This window comes from Bufo gargarizans, chromosome 1 (genome assembly GCF_014858855.1).
Source record: "Bufo gargarizans isolate SCDJY-AF-19 chromosome 1, ASM1485885v1, whole genome shotgun sequence".
Taxonomy (NCBI): Eukaryota; Metazoa; Chordata; class Amphibia; order Anura; family Bufonidae; genus Bufo; species Bufo gargarizans.
In genome coordinates, this window is record NC_058080.1 from 198,818,040 (window position 1) to 198,843,239 (window position 25,200).

A 25,200-nucleotide genomic window follows, 5' to 3' on the forward strand; every position below is an offset into this window, starting at 1 on the left:
CTGTTACTGCCACTGCTGCCACCCTCCTAATTCTGTCATGGGGCCACTATTGTAACTGTTACTGCCATTGCTGCTGTTGCCACCCTCCCCATCTTGTCATAGGGCCACAAGTGTCACTGTTACTGCCACTGTGGCTGCCACCCTTCCCACTCTATCAGGGGGCCACTGTCTGTAGTTCAGCAGTCTCCTATGCCCTGCCTGCAGTCTCCCTGCAATCTCCCTGCCGATTAAGTTCCAAGCCTTCATACTAAGATTGAGCCACCAAGTGGGAAAAATATGATTGAACAGATTGGCCTCTGTCTGATTTATCTTGATTTGTAACACTATTATTTGGAACACAAAAGTTTTCAAAACTTCACTCATCTCTAGAAATCACCATGGCAACCTCAGAGCAAGCAAAATATCTACAGTACTATAGAGATCAAGAAAAGTATTTAAAAAACTGACCAGGTCTATAACAGAATATGTTTTTTTTGTTTTTTTTCTGTAAAAAATCCATTAAAATCTATTTCATCTTGCTTTTTTGTTTTGTTTTTTCCTTTTTTTTAATTCAGTGTAGAACTCCATTAAAGTGGTTAGCATTAGAAATAGGATTATAGGATATATGAAAGGTATACAGATTTTATTGGGGAGGTCCAGCAAAGTAATACAGTCCATGAAAAAAACCAGTATGTGTTTCATCTGTGAAGATGTCCGTGTGTAGTCTGTGTGTCTGTTTTGTGCTCTTCATGTATCATACGTATTCCACAGACACTGCTTAGCTTAAAGTTAATTTCCAGAGCATATCATATTAGTGGTTAGTGAAAGATGGACAAAACACGTATGCAACATGCCATATGTGTTGTGTCTGTGTTTTTTCACGGACCAATAGACTTTAATGGGTGTGTTAGTTGAGCATCATGGTCCAAAGTAGTGCATGATTTTTTCCCCAGAACAACAGTAAGTAAATAAAAACTGATGTGTGAAAAGAAACATTTAAATCAACGGGTACATATGCTGTCTGTGGAAAATATGAATAGTACTTGTCAGTGAGAAACGGAAATGTGAACGAGGCCTAAGGCTAGGGCTACACAACGACATGTGTTGCATGACATTTTGTCGCACCATTGTTGCGCAATAATTTTTATAATGATAGTCTATGGTGTTGCACTGCAACATGTGACATGCTGCGACTGCGAAAAGACAGTAGCAAAATATCCATCCAAGATGATTTTTTCTGCGACTGGCACGTCGCAGTCGCAGTATGTCGCATGTCTCAGTGCGATACTATAAACTATCATTATAAAAATTGTTCTGCGACATTGGTGCGACAGTGTTTCGCGACACATGTTGCAGTGTAGTTGTGCCCTATGTGTCGTGCAACTTATTGTTGTGCGACACATGTCGTCGTGTAGCCCTAACCTAATACTACAGTCGTGGCCAAAAGTTTTGAGAATTACATAAATATTGGAAATTGGAAAAGTTGCTGCTTAAGTTTTTATAATAGCAATTTGCATATACTCCAGAATGTTATGAAGAGTGATCAGATGAATTGCATAGTCCTTCTTTGCCATGAAAATTAACTTAATCCCAAAAAACCTTTCCACTGCATTTCATTGCTGTCATTAAAGGACCTGCTGAGATCCTTTCAGTAATCGTCTTGTTAACTCAGGTGAGAATGTTGACGAGCACAAGGCTAGAGATAATTATGTCAGGCTGATTGGGTTAAAATGGACAGACTTGACCTGTTAAAAGGAGGGTGATGCTTGAAATCATTGTTCTTCCATTGTGAACCATGGTGACCTGCAAAGAAACGCGTGCAGCCATCATTGCATTGCATAAAAATGGCTTCGCAGGCAAGGATATTGTGGCTACTAAGATTGCACCTCAATCAACAATTTATAGGATCATCAAGAACTTCAAGGAAAGAGGTTCAATTCTTGTTAAGAAGGCTTCAGGGCATCCAAGAAAGTCCAACAAGCACCAGGATCGTCTCCTAAAGAGGATTCAGCTGTGGGATCGGAGTGCCACCAGTGCAGAGCTTGCTCAGGAATGGCAGCAGGCAGGTGTGAGTGCATCTGCACGCACAGTGAGGTGAAGACTTTTGGAAGATGGCCTGGTGTCAAGAAGGACAGCAAAGAAGCCACTTCTCTCCAAAAAAAACATCAGGGACAGTTTGATCTTCTGCAGAAAATATGGTGAATGGACTGCTGAGGACTGGGGCAAAGTCATATTCTCCAATGAACCCTCTTTACGATTGTTTGGGGCATCAGGAAAAAGGCTTGTCCGGAGAAGAAAGGGTGAGCGCTACCATCAGTCCTGTGTCATGCCAACAGTAAAGCATCCTGAGACCATTCATGTGTGGGGTTGCTTCTCATCCAAGGGAGTGGGCTCACTCACAATTTAGCCCCAAAACACATCCATGAATAAAGAATGGTACCAAAACATCCTCCAACAGCAACTTCTTCCAACAATCCAACAACAGTTTGGTGAAGAACAATGCATTTTCCAGCACGATGGAGCACCGTGCCATAAGGCAAAAGTGATAACTAAGTGGCTCAGGGACCAAAACATTGACATTTTGGGTCCATGGCCTGGAAACTCCCCAGATCTTAATCCTATTTAGAACTGGTGGTCAATCCTCAAGAGGCGGGTGGACAAACAAAATCCCACTAATTCTGACAAACTCCAAGAAGTGATTATGAAAGAATGGGTTGCTATCAGTCAGGAATTGGCCCAGAAGTTGATTGAGAGCATGCCCAGTCGAATTGCAGAGGTCAGGAAAAAGAAGGGCCAACACTGCAAATACTGACTCTTTGCATAAATGTCATGTAATTGTCGATAAAAACATATCAAATGCGTGTAATTATATTTCACTACATCACAGAAACAACTGAAGCAAAGATCTAAAAGCAGTTTAGCAGCAAACTTTGACACAAATATTAGTTTTCACATTCTCAAAACATTTGGCCACAACTGTACATAATTGTTTCCACTGAAGGAGCCATCTACAGCCAGACATATTTTCCCATTGCTATAACAACTGAATGGGGGTTTCAGCTGCCGATTCAGTGGGTCCAGTGTTAAGAAAAGGGTTGATCAGATAGCATTTCTGTGAAATGAAATACAAATGGAGGCCATTTATCCTAAGAATAGATATCCATCTTTAATTATGAATGGCGCTCATATGCATGTTAGTAAGCATTAAATCCCTAGAGTATTGTTGTATTTCCCATGGCCACCAAAATCCCAGTATAATAGAATGCATCTTTTTGCATTACTTTTTATTTTCTTTGCATTGTCCTGCTTGCTAATTCCAGGCTTCTCTAGTCTTTGGACATATTTCTTTCATTGATTTTCCTTTTTTCATTGTATGTGGTTAATCCTCACCTTCTAACGATGCAAATCGTGGCACTATCTGACTTAAAATGTAATTTCCTGCAGGATTGCCCTGATCAGCACTACTGGAGTTTAAAAATAATAACCTGCTCTATCACGCTGTCACGTCTGTGCTTAATACCCTGACTCTTTTATCCACTTGTAGCCGAATATTAAAATAATTGTAGTGCAGGTATCTCTGGGGGATCATGGAAAGTCTGCCGCGCTGAACTATGTTTCTCGACATCTGTCTTGGTAAACACTGGATCTTGTACAATTAGATGGAAATGTTTTTTTCTGTCATTGGCCTTTATCACTGTGATTTGTATTAAATATGTTATTATCTCTTTATCTGTTTCATTCAAAGCATATTTATGCTGTACTATATGCAGATTGGTTTTATATATATATATATATATATATATATATATATTTATTTTATTTTTTTAAATCATATAGTGCTGCAAAATCATCCGACTCCCTAAAAATGCTGAAGATTTGTCTGAATTAGAAAGGTGCAGCTTATACACATTATTCCAACCAGTATTTTAATGCAAAAGAAGTAAATTCTTAAAGAAAATGTTCAAACTCTCAATTCATTATTTAGATGAAAAATTCCATGAATAATGCAACTTGTGTAAAGTTGACCATACAATTAGATGCATTTTGGCCAAATCTTCTAATTTTGTCAGGATCAGCTGACCATCAAAAGTGTATGAGGGTCTACCAACTCCCCCCAATGACAAATGTAGGGGTACATGGATTTCAACATGGCCCATCAACGAGCATCGGGCCAATAGTGAGCTCATGCGTATAGCCAGTTTCAATGGGGACCTGTCAGCATGAAAATGCAAATTAATCTACAGGCAGCATGTTATAGAGCAGGAGTAATTTATACATTTAAATCTCTGCGCTATGTATAGACATGCACTCAGTGAATGCTGGCAATCACTGATAATAACCAAATTGGCCGTCCTAAGCTCAGAAAGAGCAGAGATTTAAATTACACATCTAACTGAATCTTTCCCACAATATTATATATTAATCTCCTGTATATAGTTTTATGGGAAGGGGTTCAGTACAAGTTGTACAGTATATCCATTTATGTTCCTGCTTATTCTGGACTTTGAAGAGAAGGAGGCGGTCCTATCAGTGATTGACAGTTATCTCTGTATGCACAGTCATAGAGGGAAGGCTGTCAATCGCTGATAGAACCGACTCCTTGTCTTCAAAGCCCAGAATGAGCAGTAATGTAATTGTAAAAATGACAATTACTTTTCCCATAAAACTATATATCAATCTGATCCGCTCCTCCTGCTCTATGACCTGCTGCCTGCAGCTCAGATACCATGTTCAATGTGACAGGTCTCCTATAACACCTGTGATGCAAAAGATCTAAGTTAACACAGTTTAAATATATTGCTACAACAACTGGCTTTACAACTGGTCTCGACCTGTGACCAATTTTCTAGATATTTTTCTAGATAAAATTCAAGTATCGTTCAAGTAATTCAAGCATCATTGCTTATAGTAGAAATCTGGAGGGAAACAAAGAGTAATGGACATTTGTAGGAAAGTTTTGATAAACCAGGACAACCCCTGTCTTCACGCCCTATTAGGGCATAAAACTGTCATGAAGAGAAATCTGTTCATGCCCCACAAATAAATGTTTAGGAACGCAGTGGTATTTAATTTGTCAGACTAAGGCTTTCTACACATGACTATCCATTTTGCAGTTCACAAATTGCAGCTGCGCAAAATATGAATGTGGTCCATGTGCATCCAACAATTTTTGCAGGACCCACTGTAAAAAAGCCTATTCTTGTCTGCCAAATAAACAAGAATAGGAAAGGTGCTATAGTTTGCTGCCCAGCAAATAATTTTTTTTGCTGACCCATAGAAATAAATGAATCTGCGTGCAATCCGTCAAAAATGCTGTTCGGACAAAGACCACAAATGTGGTCATGTGCTTCAGGCTTGAGGCTGTCCCTATAATACATGGATGGTCAGTCTTTGAGTGGCTGCATGTAATGCTACTTTTTGTCTATAATGGGCACTGCAAGGGAATTGGGCAGTCCAAGTCCACTTCTTCCATTAAAGGGGTTTTCTGAGACTTAAATACTGATGACCTGTCCTCTGGATAGGTCATAAGTATCCGAATGGTGGAGGTCTGACCCCTTCCAGTCAGCTGTTAGAGAAGGAACCGACCGCGGCTTTCTCGCAGCTTTTCCTAGGCCAAGTGATGAAACGTTCATCGGTCACATGGCCTAGGCACAGCTCAGCCCTATAGGAGTAAATGGGTCTCAGTTCGATGTCAAGCATAGCTGCTATACAATGTGGAGCGTAGTGCTTGGTAAGCTGAGAGCAGGTGGAGGCCCTCACAGGAGCAAAGGTGCCTTCTCAAACAGCTGATCGGTGGTGGTCCCGGGTGTTGGACCCCCACCGATCAGATACTAGAAGTATTCAAGTCTTAGAAAACCCTTTTCACATGAACTAATTGCTGTGAGTCTGACCCACACCATTCAGCAGATTGTCGCTTTTCCATTAATGTCTGTTATGGTTGTCTTTAATGAGACATCTTTAAACTTCATTTAAAATAATAAGCCACAATTTTAATGTACTTTTTTCTAGTAACTTGGCAGTTTAAAGACAGTATAGAGACTTTATGAGGGATTTTAGATGCCTGTGGTACTGTTAAGTGGTTCACATACATAAGAACACATATTCCCAGATAATACTGCACGTCTCATTATGTTTAAACCTGTTTTTTTTTTAATTAAGTAAAGCAACTTTTAACCGGTTGCTATGGTTATTAATAGACTGGTATGTAAATGAGATTTAAGATGATTTTCTAGCTGTGCTGAAATTTCTATAATTCTCTTATAGCAAGTCTTGATGAAATACATGTACAGCACGGTCTAGAGTTACTATTGATGCCAAATGATTTGGTGCAATTCATAAACTGAAGATTCTGGAAGCAATCTTAGCAGTAGATACTAGAGATGAGCAAAGTTTTGAAAAATGTGATTCGGCAGCTTCGCCGAACTTTGTGAAGAAATTCAATTTTGTAGCGAATTACTCCGTCACAAGTTACTTTCAATTGTATGGAGCAGGCGCAACGATGGGAAACGGTGACTGTGCCGCTCCATCATTTAACCCCTGTGGAGAGGTTTTCAGCCACTAATTTAGGAAAAAGTGATTTGTTAACATGAAGTGCGAGGAAATTCGTATTTGTGGCAAATCAAATTTTTCCTTAAATTTCGGATCATATTCCATTTCTGATGGTTTGGTTCGCTCAATACTAGTTGATACCTTATTCGGTATCAGAAGTCTAAAAGTACAGTACACATGCTGCTGATTTTAGCTTCCTTTGTATATACGTTCATTACAGTGCTATGGGCTATGGTGCCTGGCTCTCTGGTTGAAAGCTAAAAAAAAATTCTGCCTTAATCCAGCTGCAAACTTGAGATTTGTACCACTAGATGGCAGTATTGAATCAGTTTTCTTTAGCTTTTACGTGACAAAATGACTTGTTTTTAAAGGCACTTAGAACATTTTATCTGATGCTTATACTCTTATGTATCTACTTCTGGTAATAGATAACTGTATAATGTATTTATTAGATAAATATAGGATTGCTTAAACCATCTTTATATGTATTTCATAATACTGCAAATGAGAAATTTGAATAATCAGGAAAACATATAAAGAAATGTCTATCTATCTATCTATCTATCTATCTATCTATCTATCTATCGATCTATCTATCTATCTATCTATCTACCTATCTACCTATCTATCTATCTATCTATCTATCTATCTATCTATCATCGGTCTGTATTTGTGTCTCTCTCTGTCTGTCTATCTATCTATCTGTTTATCTATCTGTCTGTCTATCTATCATCGTTCTGTATTTGTGTCTCTCTCTGTCTATCTATCTATCTATCTATCTATCTGTCTATCGTCACTTAAATACAGTCATAAGAATAAACTGAAAATAAATCTGCTTTGTTGCATAAAGTAACACTGCCATAATACTATAAATGTTGCAGATGTAGCAGTTGCACCCAGGCTCTGGTTACTAAGTGGGCTGAAGATCTGTCCAACCCAAGACAACCATATTAAAAATAGCACATGGTGGTGATCAGGTTACATTTTTTGCTCTACGGGTCAGAACGTTAGAGTTACACCTCTGAAAAAAGAGATTATGAGGGTCAATTAAGCTGTACTAGACTATTCGTCTATATTAGGCGTATTTCAGATGCAGATTGTGGCGCAAGTTGCACCGCAATATGCGACTTCTCACTCTAGGTCTGAAAAATTGGGCATGTGGTGGGCGGGAAAGGGAACGGGCTTGCAGGCCTTTCTCATTATTTTCTATGCCTGATTGAGGTGTAGAAAAAAGTTTAAATGTAAGATATCTGGGAAGCTGTCTTATATTTGGAACTGGTGCAGGATACGCCGAGGTTATGTAGAGGTGGACTTCGGCGGAACTTCGGTGTAACCACCGCCAGATTAGGACTTTATTGACACCAGAGTCTAAAACACTGGTCTTAATAAATGTGTCCCTGTATATTTAAAAAAAATATGTGATGACGTTTTCATTAGTAAACCATAGAAAGCCCCTAATGTGATTAACAGAGTATTAATCGGTAAATGAAGTACTGTAATTGACCACTTCAGACATTGTTGATCTCATCCTTCTTATATGTAGGATCTGCCTTATCTAACATCTCTCTAGGACTATCTTGTGCTATATCACTAGAGTTCCGGAGATTACAGATGAAGTTAGAGGCTTTGTACTGTCATTTCATAGCAACAAAAAAAAAAAATTCCTGAGAATGGTTTAAGTAATAAAAGATTTCCTTCTAGATGGATATGTGACCACTTCAGCCAGTCATAACTAACTTTTGAAACCATCCATAGATAACCACTATACAACATACCCTAGAAAAACTTGCCATCCAGTTACTTGGAAGAGGAAATGATAAGTATTGATTGTGTCTCTCACAATCAGCATTTCACCCTTTCATCCAGTGCAGACATTGCCATAGTTTTTGTGAAATGTTCATAGATGTGTTGACGTATGTGCAACATGGTGGTTTTGCAATCAATACCGTATTAATATCACAGGCAGCTAGTAAGAAAATGATTAACACAACTCTCAGGTTCCTTCTGTCTTCTGCTGGTGAGAGGTTGGAATCTGACGCACAGGACACAGAGTATTGACCAATCCCGTGTTGTGTTAACATTTCGAGGTAGCACAGGGATTGTTTTACAATGCAGAAAATGTTTTTTTGGCAATCTTTAATCACCTAAGGTCCAGTATTGTCATTCAGGCCCATGTCTATGGATGGTGTTGAAAAAGACTGTCTCCCCCTAGCTTTCCTACAGTTCACACAGTGGGTTAGCACCATAGGTTTAATTATTTTATAACTTATGTTGTGATATCCATTGAGTGTCTGCCTTGTCCATGTCTCTTCTTAGATGTGTAAGAATTCAGTTGACGCAAACCTTGCCATTGCTGTAGAACATGTTATCAGTATCGATTAATATTATAGATATTATTTTACAAACTTGTAGGAACCAGCTTTTAAAACCCATGCCACAACAAGTTGGAAGTCTAATACTTGTCAGTGATATCATGCAGCATAGTCACCATGTATGACTGCTTTGAAGCTCTGTAAGTAAAGGAACCCACATCCACCTTCAATGACAAATAATATTTACTCCCACTTTCTATTAGATTGCATTCTATGGACTCAATAAGGAGCTGTATGATGAAGACAACCATTGTCCATATACTCTATTAGGGGATATGGACATCCTAGTGAGTGGCTCCCCCTCTGAGTTAAAGAGGTTATGCCATGACTGATGTTAAAAATGGAATCAGACATAACATAGTATATGACAATACATTTCTAACAAAGTTAGAACCAGCCCTGTACCTCACATGAAAACAGAGGCCTCCCTATTAATTTCTCCAATTTTTCTGCTAGATTTATTTCAGGTGACATCCTTTCTCAGGAGGCGTGTCCTTCCTCAGGATGTGTGTCCTTTATACTGCAGCAATTTCCCTCTAGCTGCCTTGGCTTTTAACAGAAGGGCTGGTGACAGTTAAAGATTTAAAGTGAGCATGTGCAACCACCTCAATTAGTGTAACAGCAGTTGCTGTACGCCGCTGTTTCCCAGCTTACCGCCGTGGTTTTTGGCGCTGTGCTCAGTGCTGATCCTTCCATCCACCGCTGCAGTTCTGGACTCTGTCGCTGTACATGCTGTGGTGCTGAGGATTCCATTCCACAGGTTCCACTCAGCCCTGGCCACAGTATGCTTGCTGATGGTTTCTTGTTACACTGCAATAAGGGGAGGCGCGCATCACTCCCTGGGCTGCATGGGTTGGGTCATGTGACCTCGCTGACCAACCCAGGCTCTCCTGCAGGTACTAAAGTGACTCTTCCCAGATGCCTCAATGTCAAGGTCCTTGTGTCTGGTAAGCTCCTGATACTCACACGTGCTCCTCACTTATACCTTGTTCCTGGATTCTGCTACTCATCTGATCCCTGTCTGCTCGTCTTGACTCTCCTGTTGCCGACTCAGATTGCCTGACCTGTTCCTGTGCTGCCTGCCCTGACCTTTTGCCTGGCTGACTACGCCTCTGCCTCATCCTTCGGTCCTGCACTGTTGCTCCTGGTAACGATTCCGCCTGCCTGACTTTTTCAGCATCCTCCTGACCTATTTCTCAGCCTCTACACAGACTTCCCATCTTGCCACACCTTTCTTAGTGCCACCCTGCTGCTTTCCCTATTATTGTGACTGCTCTCTCCCAAATGCTGTACTCTAGAAATAATGGTGTCATAACTATGATTAACCCAAAAATAATAGTGCCAATGAGTTAACATCCCAGATGGGTGGTAATAGTTCTCAACATAGTAACGTTCCTTTGTGTCCTACAGAACAGTAGCCCCTCAGTGGCATTAACACTGAAATAGTGTCCTTCACTGTGCCACCATTATAGGTATAAGTGGGCCCTTACTGCCCCTTTACAGCCTCACACTTAATGAAATAATGGCCTCGGTGCATGTCACACTGTAATAGTGCCTCCAACTAAGCACCCATTAAGTGTCCTCTAATATGTGAAATAGCCCCCTGAGAGGCCTCAACACAATAGTAGTGCCCCCTTAGTACACCCCACAGTGATAGTGTCTCTAAGTAAGCCCTACCACAGCTACAATGCACTATAGAACTTGCAGTAAAAGTTCATCATAGCACTCACCTTAGTAATAGTTGCATCTAGGTAAGCCCCAACACAGTAAAGTCACATCCCTTACATTGTAATTAGAGATGAGCAAATTTTTCAAAATTGGTTTGATCCGAATATATTAGCGGCGAATTTCATTAAAAACTGCTATTTCCTGGCTGCTAAGAGCCTTTATAGTGGTGTAGAACACTGTGCCTTGTAGTAACACGCATAGGGAGTCATCATTGGTAGTGAAATAATACTGAGTCCGTATGACATGAAGATGACAGGTGTCGCTCTTAGAATCACTGCACACTTCACTTATTTGGGCAGTCACGGGGCCAAAACGGACTAAATAACTCAAGTATGAACTCAGCATTACAGGTCGATGTTAGTGGCAAGGAGAAGCGCACTCCTTTTACACCGTTGCCAGCTGATTCCACATAAATATCTATAGAACCTGTTCTATTAAACGCTTATACAAGTAGAGTCCCCCCCCCATAGGGAGGAGACGGTGTCAGCAGTAAGCTTGTGTTGATGTCACTGATTATTTGCCCTTCCTTTCATTCAGAGCAATAACCCAAAAAAACTGTGTAGCATATGCCTTCACTCGGTCAGCCTTTGCTCAATAATCTATCAGTATTGCTAATGCCCCAAAAAACAGGACTGGATCTAAAACAGAGATGACACATGAATGGAATATTTGCATGTCTTCTGTGTTTTGTACCCACTCCAGCTTTTGGCTACCAAATCATAAGCCAATTCTGATCCTTACAGATGCTACACAGAAAGGATCCGTGGTGAGTCTCATTTTTCCTTACTTACGACAGATCGGGGGACAAGCATGAGGAGACAACAGAATGGCCCAATGACTGGAGGTTGTGGCAGCATCAGGAGGTCACATAGTGGCACAATGACAGGGTCTGGAGGTGGTGGCAGCATGAGGAGACCACAGAGTGGCTCAATGAGGTGTGGAGGTGGCAGCATCATCAGTAGCATTATCAGGAGAAGGCCACCGAGTGGCACAGTGACAGAGTCTGGAGTTTGCAGCAGTATGAGGAGGCCACCGAGTGGCACAATGACAGAGTCTGGAGGTGGTGGCAGCAGCAGCATCAGTAGGAGGCCACCGAACGGCACAATGACAGAGTCTGGAGGTGGCAGCAGTATGAGGAGGCCACCGAGTAGCACAATGACAGAGTTTGGAGGTGGTGGCAGCAGCAGGATCAGTAGGATGCCACAGAGTGGCACAATGACAGAGTGTGGAGGTGGCAGTGTCAGCAGCATCAGGAGGAGGCCACAAGGTGGTACAATGACCAAGTGTGGAGGTGGTGGCAGCATCAGGAGACCACAGAGTGGCAAGGTGACATAGTGTGGAGGTGGCAGCAGCAGCAGCAGCAGCATCAGGAGAAGGCCACCGAGTGGCACAATGACAGAGTTTGGAGGTGGTGGCAGCAGCAGGATCAGTAGGATGCCACAGAGTGGCACAATGACAGAGTGTGGAGGTGGCAGTGTCAGCAGCATCAGGAGGAGGCCACAAGGTGGTACAATGACCAAGTGTGGAGGTGGTGGCAGCATCAGGAGACCACAGAGTGGCAAGGTGACATAGTGTGGAGGTGACAGCAGCATTAGGAGGCCACAGTGTGGCAAGGTGACATAGTGTGGAGGTGGCAGCAGCATGAGGAGGCCACAGAGTGGCACATCGACGAGAGATTGTGGGGGTGGCAGCAGCATGAGAAGGTCACAGAGTGGCCGCTACGTCTATTCATTTATAGGGAATATGGAAAAGAACAGAAGGTTAAAATTTCTCAACTTTATAAAGTGTTGCTTAACCCCTTAGTGACCACCCATACGTGTTTTTACTGACATAAACAAAGGGGGTTTTAGCTAAACGGATGGCTTTACTCAATCATTACATGTACATAAAATGGTGCATTAAAAACTGTAACTTGTCCTGCAAAAAATAAGACCTCATACAAGTACATTTAAAAAAAAAAAAAAAAAAAAGTTCTAGCTCTTGGAATGCAATTTTTAAAAATGTGCTTGGTCACTAAGGTTAAAACACGATTTAATAATATACGTCCTCCGGCACAAAAGGCTTGGCAAATTGATTGGCCTTGAATTTCCCTCGAAGATTGGGAATTACTATATTGGCAAATTTAAGTTTACTTTCTTATATTTTTAATCAAGTTTTGGTTCAATTTAATATTCTAGATTTTATCAATTTAATAATAAAAATTAAGTGTTGCCTAAGATAGGAGAGAATACGCCAGTCTTCTGTTTATTCAATGACGTGGTTACAATGGAGAAAGCATTCCAAAAAACAATTTCTCTCCACCTGGAGACGAATCCTGACAAGATTGATGCAAGTGCGGTATCGGCTGCTCATCGACCCAGATACTTCTGGGGGAACCTGCCTGGCATGAACAGGCCTCTAGTAGCTACAGACAATGAGAGGTCAAAGCGGCAAGATAGCTTTGAGCCCGGAAGAGTCGCAAAGTTCATGAAGATACGTTATTAAAGATTTTACAGCATATAACCGCAGCGCTGACTACTGAATAAATTTAGTTTTTCGACGGAAATACGTCAATAAAGATTTTACTGCATATAACCGCAGGGCTGAACGCTGAATATATTATTTTTTTCGACTGAAATACTTCACTAAAGGTTTTGACACATATAACTGCAACAGAGAATGCTGAATATATATTTTTTTCTACCAAAATACGTCACTAAAGGTTTTACCACTAACTGCAAAAGTGAACGCTGAATATATTTTGTTATTGTACTGAAATAATAATAACTGCAGAAGTGAAATGCGTATATATTTTTCTTTTTGTACTGAAAAAGGCCAGTAATTGCTTTTAGCAGAAATAATTGCACAAGTGAAGTGCGTATTTGTTTTTTTTTTTGTACTGAAATAGGACACTGAACGCTTTCACCATATATAACTGCAGAAATGAAATGGGTATATAGTTTTCCTTTTTGCACTGAAATAGGCCACTAAACGCTTTCAAGACATATAACCGCTGCCGACAAGAACTGAGAATATATTTTTCTTTTTGTACTGAAATAGGCCACTAAACGCATTCAAGACATATAACCGCCGCTGACGTGAACTGAGAATATATTTTTATTTTTGTACTGAAATACAAAATAACACATATAACCACCGCACTGACTGACTGCTATCGCTGCTACTTCTGTGAACCCCTGCACCACTACTTCCCGGGTAGGTAGACTGCTACGAAGCAGGTGGTCTACCCCGGGCATGTTTGGCTCCCAACCTCCCACTGCTGCCACCATGCTGACTCCTAGCCATGCTTTCAACGCATATAACTGCCAACGTGAATATATTTTTTCATTTTGTACTGAAATAGGCCAGTAAATGCTTTCAGCAAAAATAAATGCACCAGTGAAGTGCGTATATATTTTTATTTGGCATTATCATGATTTATAATGCTATGTGCCTCCGCTTGACCTTATTTCTACAAAATCATACTGACAGCTTTATGTCACTATGATTCTGTGGAAAAAAGGCCATTCAGAGACACATAGTATTATAAATCATGATAATGCTGTGCGCTCCTGCAAGTCCAGAGCGGAGTATCACACTCACACGTGGAGCGTGATTCCCGCTATGGACTCGCTCGTGTGAAACAGCCCTAAAAAGGCCGCCGCATTTATAGGGCTGTGTCATCACAGGGCTGGTTGGCTGCTGATTGGCTGCATGCATGGCATTATGGGTCAGCCCACCTTCCCAGAGTTCCTTGCCCCATGTCCTCACACATGTAGCCGCCATTGTAGCTGCCATTTTAGGAAAAAAAATGTGATTCATTACCATAAAGCACAAGGAAATTCACATTAGTTTTTCCTGAAATTCGGATTCTTTGTCTGATTCAATTTGCTCATCTCTAATAGTAATAATGACCCTCTGAAAACCCCAACACACTTAAAATAGCCTCCAAAATAATACCTTGAATGCAAATCTAACCCTGTGCCCACAAAAAAAGGAAAGACTGACCCCTCCGACCTTTGGATTGCACTGTAATCGGCATAGTGTATGTATTATTGGGGATCTCACTGCATTTTGCTGACCTTAACCAAAATGTCAGCACCATGTTGGCTGTAAACATGAAGCAGTCTTTGGGATACGAGAATAAATGGTAGCAACTCTTCACTGTCATGGTATTCACATCCTGATGAAATTTTAAAGTGGCAAGACACAGGGTGCTTTGTATAAGAGCACCCTGCCATCCAAAGAAAAGTGCTGGGGCATTGTCCTGGCAGGATGACTCCCTGCTTGAAATAGTATGCAGATAGGTAGTAATTTCCTTCAGCCTTGGATGAAAGAGGTTGATTTAAAGGGGTCGTCTGGGTTCAGAGCTGAACCCGGACATAACCCAATCTTCACCCCTCCAGCCCCTCTAACACGAGCATCGGAGCATTTAATACTCCAATGCTTTCCCTTGCCCTGCGCTGGATTTCACAGGGCAAGGGCTTGTTTGTTTATATTTTCACACTGCTAAGCAGAGGCTTCCTCCTAGCAGTGTTGCCGGTGATGTCACTGGCACTGATGGGCGGGCTTTAGCGCTGCCCTAGCCGTTTTACAGGCTAGGGCAGTGCTAAATCCCTCCCATTAGTGTTGGTGATGTCACCGAGCTTACTGCTAGGTTGAAGCCTCCACCTAGCTTACCTTATGAAGAGACCAGTTCATCATGAAAAGCTTTTGTCCTGCGCAATTCAGAGCAGGGAAAAGGAGAGCATCTGTGCTTCGATGCTCATATCAGCCTGTTGCCTGGGTGAAAATGGGGATATGTTGGGGTTCAGAGCTGAACCCTTTTAAGTTTAGAGTAGATGTTAGCGTGGGACAGGATGGCCAAATGAATGGTGATGCAAAGTGTTGCCAATGAATGAATGAGTTTGCGAGGCTATTGTCTTTCTTTTTAGGTTTCTTTGTGTGGTCCTCTTATTCTTGTTTTGTACTTCCAACATACATTTCAATTCAAGCAGCAAGTACACATTTTAAAAAGCTGTTGTGATCAATATTGCATTAGATTACTATATTTTACGACACTACAACTTCCTGAAAATTGTTATTATCCTCTGGAACATGTTTGCGATGCAGCTGTTGTTGAGGGTTTATTTTTCAATAAATTTCAAGTACTTAAGTACAGTTTACCATCTCCTCCAAAGTAATAAAGCATGTTCTTAGAAAAACTGTATCTATAGCGCATTATAGTTTTCCTCTGAAGCAATGAATGAAAAATGCTCTTTACTGCAGTGCCGAGTTCACTTAAGTTGATACTCTTAAGGTCTAGAGGACAATACATTCCCTCTATTGCAGTGTTCTGGCATTCCTGACGTCCTTTACAAACTAATTGAACCAAACAGAACTGTGATAAATGCGCCGTTCTAATTGATTCAGTGCACTTGTCTTTTTTTTTCATAGACAAAACCATGGCCCTAGATTCATTAGTATAGTCTACTGTACCGCACAAAGATTTGATGGCTTTATTTACATCACTCTCACCCACGAGACCTAGGACATTAGCAGTATAACAAGCGTGAGGTCTTGTACGTAAATGTACTTTGTCCATTATGTTCAGAATTCATTTATAAATTCGATTAAATGAGTTTTCCTGCTAGTACAATATTTATGACTTATCCTCAGGATAAGTCATCAGTATCTGATCGTTGTGGGTCTAACTCCCAGCCCCCCCAAGATAAGCTGTCTTAAGGGGATGGGGCACTCGGGAGAGCATAACAAGCACAACAACAAGCACCAGACTGTAAATTGTAAAGTAACTGTGTTTTGTACTACAGTCCAGGACTTTTCACTGGAATGGGACTGTGCTGCACGTAGGCCATGTGACAGATGCATGCAACATCATTGGCCTAGGAAGAGGCTGCAACACTTACTTTTTCTACCCGGAATCAAACCCAACTGATTTGATAATGATGACCTACCCTGATGATAGTTCATCAATATTGTTATCCCAAAAAAAACCTTTAACCACTTTATGATGCAGCGATTTTGCATTTTAGAGGTTTTTTTTTTTGCTCCATGCCTTCCTGGAGCCATAACTTTTTTATTTTTCTGTTCACATATGAGGGCTTTTTTTTTTTTGTGGGACAAGTTGCACTTTATAATGCCATCAGTTAATATTGCATACAATGTAGTGGAAAACTGGAAAGCAATATGTAATGTTTTTCTTGCATTTTAATAGTAGGGGTGTTTTTGCATGCGGTTATGCCCAAAGGGTTGATTTTCTTTATTTATTAAGCATTTTGATTTAGATTTTTGGTAAAGGGGGTGATTAGAATTTTTATATATTTTTTTAATTTTTTTTGTTTATTTTTTATTTATTTTTAGGTCTCCCAAGTGGAGCACAATATGCAATCATAAGATTTTAATTTATATAGATTAATGGAATTTTCTCCAATTGACAATGGCATCTAAGGGGTTAAATGTCTGCGATCAGCATTACCACCAATTGTGGTCATTAGTTACGGGTGTCTGCTGTATAAAACAGCTATAGTGCTTGCTCTGCTCCATAGAATCATTTCAAATACATTTCCTCAGCTATGTGGTAATATACTATCTTTTTAGCTGCTTCTCTTAGTATTAAAGGGGGTTGTGTCCCAAAACATATTCTACATGTTTCAAACCAGCACCTGGACCTGAATACTTTTATAATTGCATGTAATTAAACAGTATAGCCAGTGAGCTATTTAATAATATGTATCTGTATAGTACCATGAGCCGTTTACTTTCCTTATTTTGTTTTGTACGTCATGCTCAGTTTAAATCTTCAACTGCCATTAGCCATATGTTCTGTTAGAAGCTGTGGCTGTTACAAGGAGAGAGCTGCAGCAGAAGGGACACATTCTCCGAGCTGCCAGAAGATAATCTAGTTGAGCAATTGGAAGAGTGAATGAGGTGATCTCTGGATTTATGTGAGCTATAGGGCTGCTCCTGGCTTTGTTAGAAAGGTGTTGCCATGTTCTATATGATGTTTAATTATTTTTTAAATCAATCATGGTATAACCCCTTTAAGTAGCACCCTGATGTGATACAGTATATCTGTAAGTACCAACAAATAAGGAAGCCATGCAAAATAGGTGAAAAATTATAAGTGGCTCATTTATTTACCCATCATGCAAAGTTTCAGCCCAGCTCAGAGGCCTTTCTCAAGCAGTAGATCTAAATTTGATGCACAGGACATAACTGTGAAGTTAATATTAAATCCCCATATGAGACATTTTTACACATACCCTCAAATGAGATAAATGAGCAAAACGCAATTACTCCCTTCAGTTTCATAGTTTCAGTCTTAAATGACTGTGAGATGTTATGCTGATGAGTGGGTGGATGGTATTGTCTTTTTTTTAATAATATTTTATTACACCTTAGAAGAAGAGAATTCTAATTGATCGTATAAATAGACTGAATATTTCAATAAGCTACTGTACATATATATCTAAAACTATACTTATAGGCATCTAATGCTTCTAATTAGAATCACTTCCAACTCCACAGTTTTTTTTAAGAACAGATCATAACCTAAGCCGATATTGTTTTGTATGTAAATTATTCACGCTCTTTTAACCCTATACATATATTCTTCAAACCCAGAAGTGAGCCAGTTAAATAAAATATAGAAAAAGCTGCAGTGGTTGCAGTGGGCATAAGTTGGCCACTTATAAACAAAGACAGGGGACACCAGAGCATCTATCCTGGATCGGAGGGGTATTAAAAAGGAGAGTTGCATGTTTTTATTTATTTATATTTTATTGTATTTAACTTATTTTTTTAGAAACTGGACAATTCCTTTAATACTTTATAGCTTTCTCATGTGGAATGGCTTGATACTGCACTCCTAAAAGAAACTGGGATTGGACAGTTTGTTATTGTGCAGGCCATCTTTAACTTACCCATGTAATTGCAATATAATTTTGATATCATTTAGTCATATTATGTCTATTTGACTATGAACATATGGCATCTATAACACTGGATGATCTCTAGGGGTGGTAAGCGCCATTATAGAAATATAATGTCTTGGATCACATCGTGCTAGTGACTTTGAGAGTTGAGGTTCAATGTATAAAGTCAGTGAGTCAATCAAAAGAACATGCAATATCTGTACTTCTTCTTTGGTTAACCTTAGAGCAGCAGTCTTGAGGGCTACCGGGAGTGCAGGTCAAATACATCAATGCTGGCAATGTCAGCTGGACTTGTCAAACAGATAACATTTTAAGACTAAAAATTGTTTGAAGCTGAGTAAAAAGTGATTTAAAAGAACCATACTAAGTATCTACATATATGTGAAAGCAGAAATTTCCAGCAGTCTTTCAATATTTAATACAATGCAGATGGAGGACTGGAAATCTGTGGGGTGCAAGGTCAGGTCATCCTAAGGTTGAGTATGAGTGTCATATGATCCTCCAGCTTGCATGGCCATCTGAAATCTTGTACCCCGACAAAATGATGACAAATAACATGATGTATTACTCACTTATAGTGTAATATCAAGCTTTGGTGTTTGTGCTACTTCATTGTCTTCTAATATTCTATGAACCAATCATACGGACGGTATATGATAGAAAGGTGTCAGAAATAGGTCCTAGTAGAGCCAATAGTATTCATCTTGAAGATTCCTTTCTTTTTACTTTTTAATTCTTCACATGTTTTTGTCTTTTACTTTTCTGCTGAACCCATATTCCTGCTCCAGTTTATCCATGGCTTTTAGCAAAATCTATGCATCGTTTCTTCTTATGTAGAAGCATTTATCATTATGTTAATGTTCTAATCTAACGTCTAGGCCTTTAAGTCTAATACATTTTCGGAAACTTCCTCTTAGCATCAATCTTTGATTTTTCTATTTCACTTGTAGTCATTTTGCAGTGAGACCATTAATTTGACCTTCCATGTTATTGGGATAAAGCATGATGGGGATGTGAATGTCATAGAGAGATGCCATGTAAAATAAAAATGCATTATGTATATTGTATTATGACAGGTAAAAGCTTTACCAGATGATGAATACTGATGGATAAATCCTCAGAGAAACTCCTCCTTCAATATCCTCTACTTACCAATATTATTTCTCTTCTTTTGCAGATAGGGTCAACACAACGCTGCAGATACTTCTGGAGGTTGTGCCAGCTGAAAAAAATGTTTCCTGAACAAAGAATATGCTGGAAGACGTCATGTGTAGCTCCACAAGTTGTTGTCATGGTGCCTTAATATTAAGTAGTAGGAGACAGTCGGGGACCAATCACTGCTTCTATAATAGTTTTTCATTAAGGATAACAGAGCTGCTATTTTATTTATTCCACTGTACTTTTTTTTATTAAATTGTTAATATCTAGAAACCTGCATTTGTCTAGTCTAAAAGCATACACATTTATAAATTCTCTGCCATTCAGTATGCCCCCACTTATTTGCACACATAATAAGAACATATGTCTCCAGATGAAGGGAAATGATACCGTGCACCTGTCACCTGGCACTGCCATCCTTCACTTGTCACTGATTTCTCTTTGGATTTTTTCCTAATTTGACAGCTAATTTTTGACAGTTAACTTGTTGCACACATTATGACTAGAGATGAGCAAAGTTTAGTTTAGGAAAATTCGATTCGTCTGCTTCACCAAATTTTACAAAAATATTTTACTTCGCCACAAAGTGCATTTTTAAAGTAGCGGGTGCGATGACAGGAATCTGCGATAGCGACGGTCCCCATCATTGTACCCCTTAGATGCCGCATTCATAGATAATAATAATAATAATAATAAATACAGTGTAAAATTAACATTAAAAAAATTAAACCATACTTACCACTTCAATTGGCTTGCGACGGGCCTGCCGCCGCCATCTTGCTCAAAGATCTTGCTTGAAATCTCGCACGGCCTGAGATGACGTCATCACGCCAGCCGGATTGTTGAAATCATACGTCACCATGCACAGAATTTTGGCAGAGATCTTCAATCAAGATGGCAGAGGCTGGCCTGTCGCAAACAAAAGGAGGAGGTATGATTTTTTTAATTAATTTTTTTACACTATTTTAGGTTAAATCGATTTGTTACCACGAAGCACGAGAAAATTCTGCATCGCAGCGAACCGAATTTATCCTGAAAATTCGGCTCAAATTCCACTTTGTTGGATTCGATTCGCTCATCTCTAATTATGACATACAGTACAGATGCAGCCACGTTAGGTTATCCTAAAGAGATCCTGGCACCACAAAATGCCATGCAATCTGCAGGCAGCAGGTTATAGAGCAAGAGGAGCTGAGCAGATATATTTTTATGGGAAAAAACTTGCAATTTATTTGTTTAAATATCTCCTCTTTCTGATTTCACTGTTGAGGAGAGATGTGTTATCAGCGACAGCTATCTCTTTATAGACATTTACACAGAGGATGTTATCAATCACTGATAACAACTGCCCACACGGATAATTAAATAAAAAAGAGGTGAGATATAAATGGATACGCAGGAGTCCACCTAAGGCCTCATGCACACAACCGTTTTTCGGGTCCGTATCCGAGCTGCAGTTTTTGCGGCTCGGGTGCGGACCCATTCACTTCAATGGGGCCACAAAAGATGCAGACAGCACTCCATGTGCTGTCCGCATCTGTTGCTCCGTTCCGCTTTGCGGACAAGAATAAGCATGTTTACAATGGGCCGCCTGTTCCATTCTGCAAATTGCGGAAGGCACATTGGCAGCTTCCGTTTTTTTGCAGATCCGCGGTTTGCGGACTGCAAAAAATGGCACGGTCGTGTGCATGAGGCCTAACCTTTCTGCTGCCTGAAGAAAAATGACGCCCCAACCTAAAAAAAAAAAAAAAAAAGCTGCAAGATTTTAGACTTTGCAATTCAAAGGGTAAAACCTATGGCTAAACTTGAAACTTGGGGACAACTCCGTGGCAAAAACCAATCTAGAACATTCAGATTTGGCTACAAAAAAATCAACTTTGTGTATGAACTTTTGTGGTTGCTAGTGAAGGGGTTAAGAGTCTATGGAAGGGTATGACTCAAGTACCCGATGTCCAGCGGTTACTCACCTCTCAGGTTCCAACACATTCTGCTGTTCCACTAACACTCAGAGTGACAGTGTGTATTTGTGATAAATGTAAGCCTGTCCCTGACTGTCACTCAGGGACAGGCTTACACTTGTCACAAATACACACATACACAGCATATACACACATATACAGCATATATATACAGCATATATACACAAATGCAGTGTAGAACACATACATAACATATACATGCAGCATCTACACACACATATACACACAAACACCAACAGTCATTATTTTGCACTAGGCTGACCCCAATGCGCAGAATGTTAACATATAGTTAACATATGTATATACATGTCCCAAACATTGCTAATTTATGCAAAAGTAGTGCACATGACTCCATTATCACACTCCAGAGTAAATATAGACCCAGATCCCCAAATTCTGTTCAGACAAAAAACCCAGAGTAAATACAGATGTCAGACCCCAAAGTACACTAAAATAAATATAGACCCTAGTCTATTGCTGACAACTTATGTATTGTACTACATTGTACAGTTGGTACTGTGTAGTGTCCATATATACAGAATAATAGCAGATGAGGATTACACCCAGTATACAGGACAAGAGAAGTGGTACTGTGCAGTGTCCATATATACTGAATACGAGCAGATGATGAGAATTACCCCGAGTATACAAGACAAGAGAAGTGGTACTGTGCAGTGTCCTGATATACAGAATAAGAGCAGATACTGAGAATTACACCCAGTGTACAAGACAAGAGAAGTGGTACTGTGCAGTGTCCATATATACAGAATAAGAGCAGATACTGAGAATTACACCCAGTATACAGGACAGGAGAAGTGGTACTGTGCAGTGTCCATATATACAGAATAAGAGCAGATACTGAGAATTACACCCAGTGTACAAGACAAGAGAAGTGGTACTGTGCAGTGTCCATATATACAGAATAAGAGCAGATACTGAGAATTATACCCAGTGTACAAGACAAGAGAAGTGGTACTGTGCAGTGTCCATATATACAGGATAAGAGCAGATACTGAGAATTATACCCAGTATACAGGACAAGAGAAATGGTACTGTGCAGTGTCCATATATACAGAATAAGAGCAGATACTGAGAATTACACCCAGTATACAGGACAAGAGAAGTGGTACTGTGCAGTGTCCATATATACTGAATAAGAGCAGATGATGCAGATTACACCCAGTACATAAGACAAGATAAGTGGTACTGTGCAGTGTCTATATACAGAATAATATCAGATACTTAGGCCCCTTTAACACGAGCAAGTTGTAAGGGGTTGTCTTACTTCAGCAAATGGCATTTATTAGGCAAGGGAAGTTAATACAAAGCACTTACTAATGTCATTATCTATATTGCTTCCTTCGCTGGCTAGATCCATTTTCCATAATTCCATTTCCTGCAATCCATCGGTAGTGTTCGTGTTTCCACACTGGTTTATGTGTGCTCCCACAGTCCTGGCCACTAAATAGGACAGTGCTTTTTCCTATAGTATGCAAGTACGACCACTACTAATGGATTGCAGGGTGGGCATAACCATGGAAATGAGCAGTGTATAATGTGATGGAAAAATGAATCAAGCCAGCAAAGGAAGCAATATGGACAATCACAACACATTAGTAAATGGCTTGTATTAACTTCTTCATACATAATGATTGCTATTTGCTGAACTGAGAACACCCCTTTAAAGCTTGTATCAGCTAGACATACTGTAATTCTAGGAAAATGACTGCACAGTTCGTTTATAGAGTAATGGTAATGTGATGTTCGCTACAGGTCTCTGATACCCTGTGCTGCTCGGTGTGCTGGGCATGGCCAGGGCAATCAGCCAGTGAATGCCCCCCTTCCTTTTAGTCATCACTACCTTTAAACTACATAGTGTATTGTTGTTGTGTAATACATGGTAGTCTGTAAATTGCATGGGACTCTCCATTATCAGTTGAAGGACACTGCAGTTAAAGGCTATGTACACGTTTGGGGCAATATTTTTATGACCACATTTTATTCATTTTGGGCAAAAAAAAATTATTTTTTCAATTGGTCTTTAGTAAAAATATTGAGCTGTTTTGTCACAAAGGGTTAATTGTTTTTCTAGCTGTGTGACTGGCACTAGAGAAAAACAAGACTGCACAGGGGTTAAACATTTTTAATAAAGACCAATTAAAAAAATATATTTTAGCTCAAAATGAGTATAATGCAATAATAATTTAAAAAAAATGCCCCAGGGGTTGTACATGGCCTTTAAAAATCTAAAGGGGTTTTTCAAGTTTTTCATACCAATGACCTATCCTGAGGATATGTTATCATTATCAAACACTCTGACAAACCCCTTAAGTATCATACTTACATCTGAAATTAATAGGTATTCGTTGACATCAGTGGTCGGACATTGACAGATGAAAGCTGTGCTTATGCCGATTTACAGTGGTGGTTCACACCTGAGGGACAAAACTCTGCTTCTTTGAAATGCCCTAATAGGGAGTTATACAAGGTTTTACCAAGCATATGCCAGTGCCGCCAGGAAGATGCTCATAATTTCAGTTATTACATTTTTTATAAGTATTCTATTATTTGTACATAATTGACAATGCAACTCTTCAACGATATACACTGTAAACATTCTGTAACATGTTGATAGTTGCCTTAAATCATACCTGTTAATATCATCCACTGTATTTTCTCACATTGAGAACTGCTATTCCTATTACAAAAAAAACTAAATATGGTTCTATTAAAAAAAAAAAAAAAAAGCATTTACCTGGAACAACAATAAATATTCTATTACACAAAGAAATTGTCTATCATTCTTCAAAGCATTTCTATTTTATGAGGATTACTGGTTTGTGTTATAGCCAAGGCCGGAAATAGGTAGTTTCAGGCACAAAAGAAAGGTTACTTCTCAGTTTGACAGGGCGAAGGACATACACGAAGATGGAAGAAAAACTAAAATAAAAAAAGGTCCAAAATTTTTATGTGCCATTGTATCAATGTAACAGTTGATTTTAAAGCCTGATTTACCAAGTGCAGCTCAAGAGGACATGTCTGTCGTTATAACTACTTGCATTCCCCATGTACTAACAATTCTGGAGCATCTATCCTTATCACTCTGGGTTGTACCATTACTTTATTATTCCTGCTAGAAGTTATGAATGAATCAGGCCTCATGCACATGACAGTATCTATTTTACAGTCCTCAAAATACAGATCTGCAAAATACACATGATGTCCGTGTGACATTTTGCGGTCAAGAACAGGATATGTCCTATTTTTTGCATAACAAACATATGGCAAAGCACATGGATCATCTATCTGACACTATCCGACCAGTGCTAACAGTGTCAGACTGTGGAAGGACATCCCCCAACTGGTAACATCCAGGGGTCAAGTCCAGGAAAAAAAAAGGGTGGGAACTCACCCAAGATCCACTGCCACCCGACCCCCCCAGGCACAAATCAGCACAATTGTATGAAATCAAATCTATCATTAAAAAATTATTTTAAAAAAAAACTTAAATTATCTAACAAT

The 25,200-nt window shown here is 39.7% G+C and overlaps 1 protein-coding gene across 1 annotated transcript in view; it reads left to right on the top strand.

The window, feature by feature from the left end:
- LOC122925800 (cystine/glutamate transporter-like) overlaps window positions 1-21,210 on the top strand; it is an 88,458-nt gene extending 67,248 nt beyond the window's left edge. The window contains exon 7 of the mRNA XM_044277160.1: window positions 19,719-21,210. Coding sequence (XP_044133095.1) covers window positions 19,719-19,783 — 65 coding nt within the window. The 3' untranslated portion in view covers window positions 19,784-21,210. The remainder of the gene's footprint in view (window positions 1-19,718) is intronic.
- The last annotated feature ends 3,990 nt before the right edge of the window (window positions 21,211-25,200 follow it).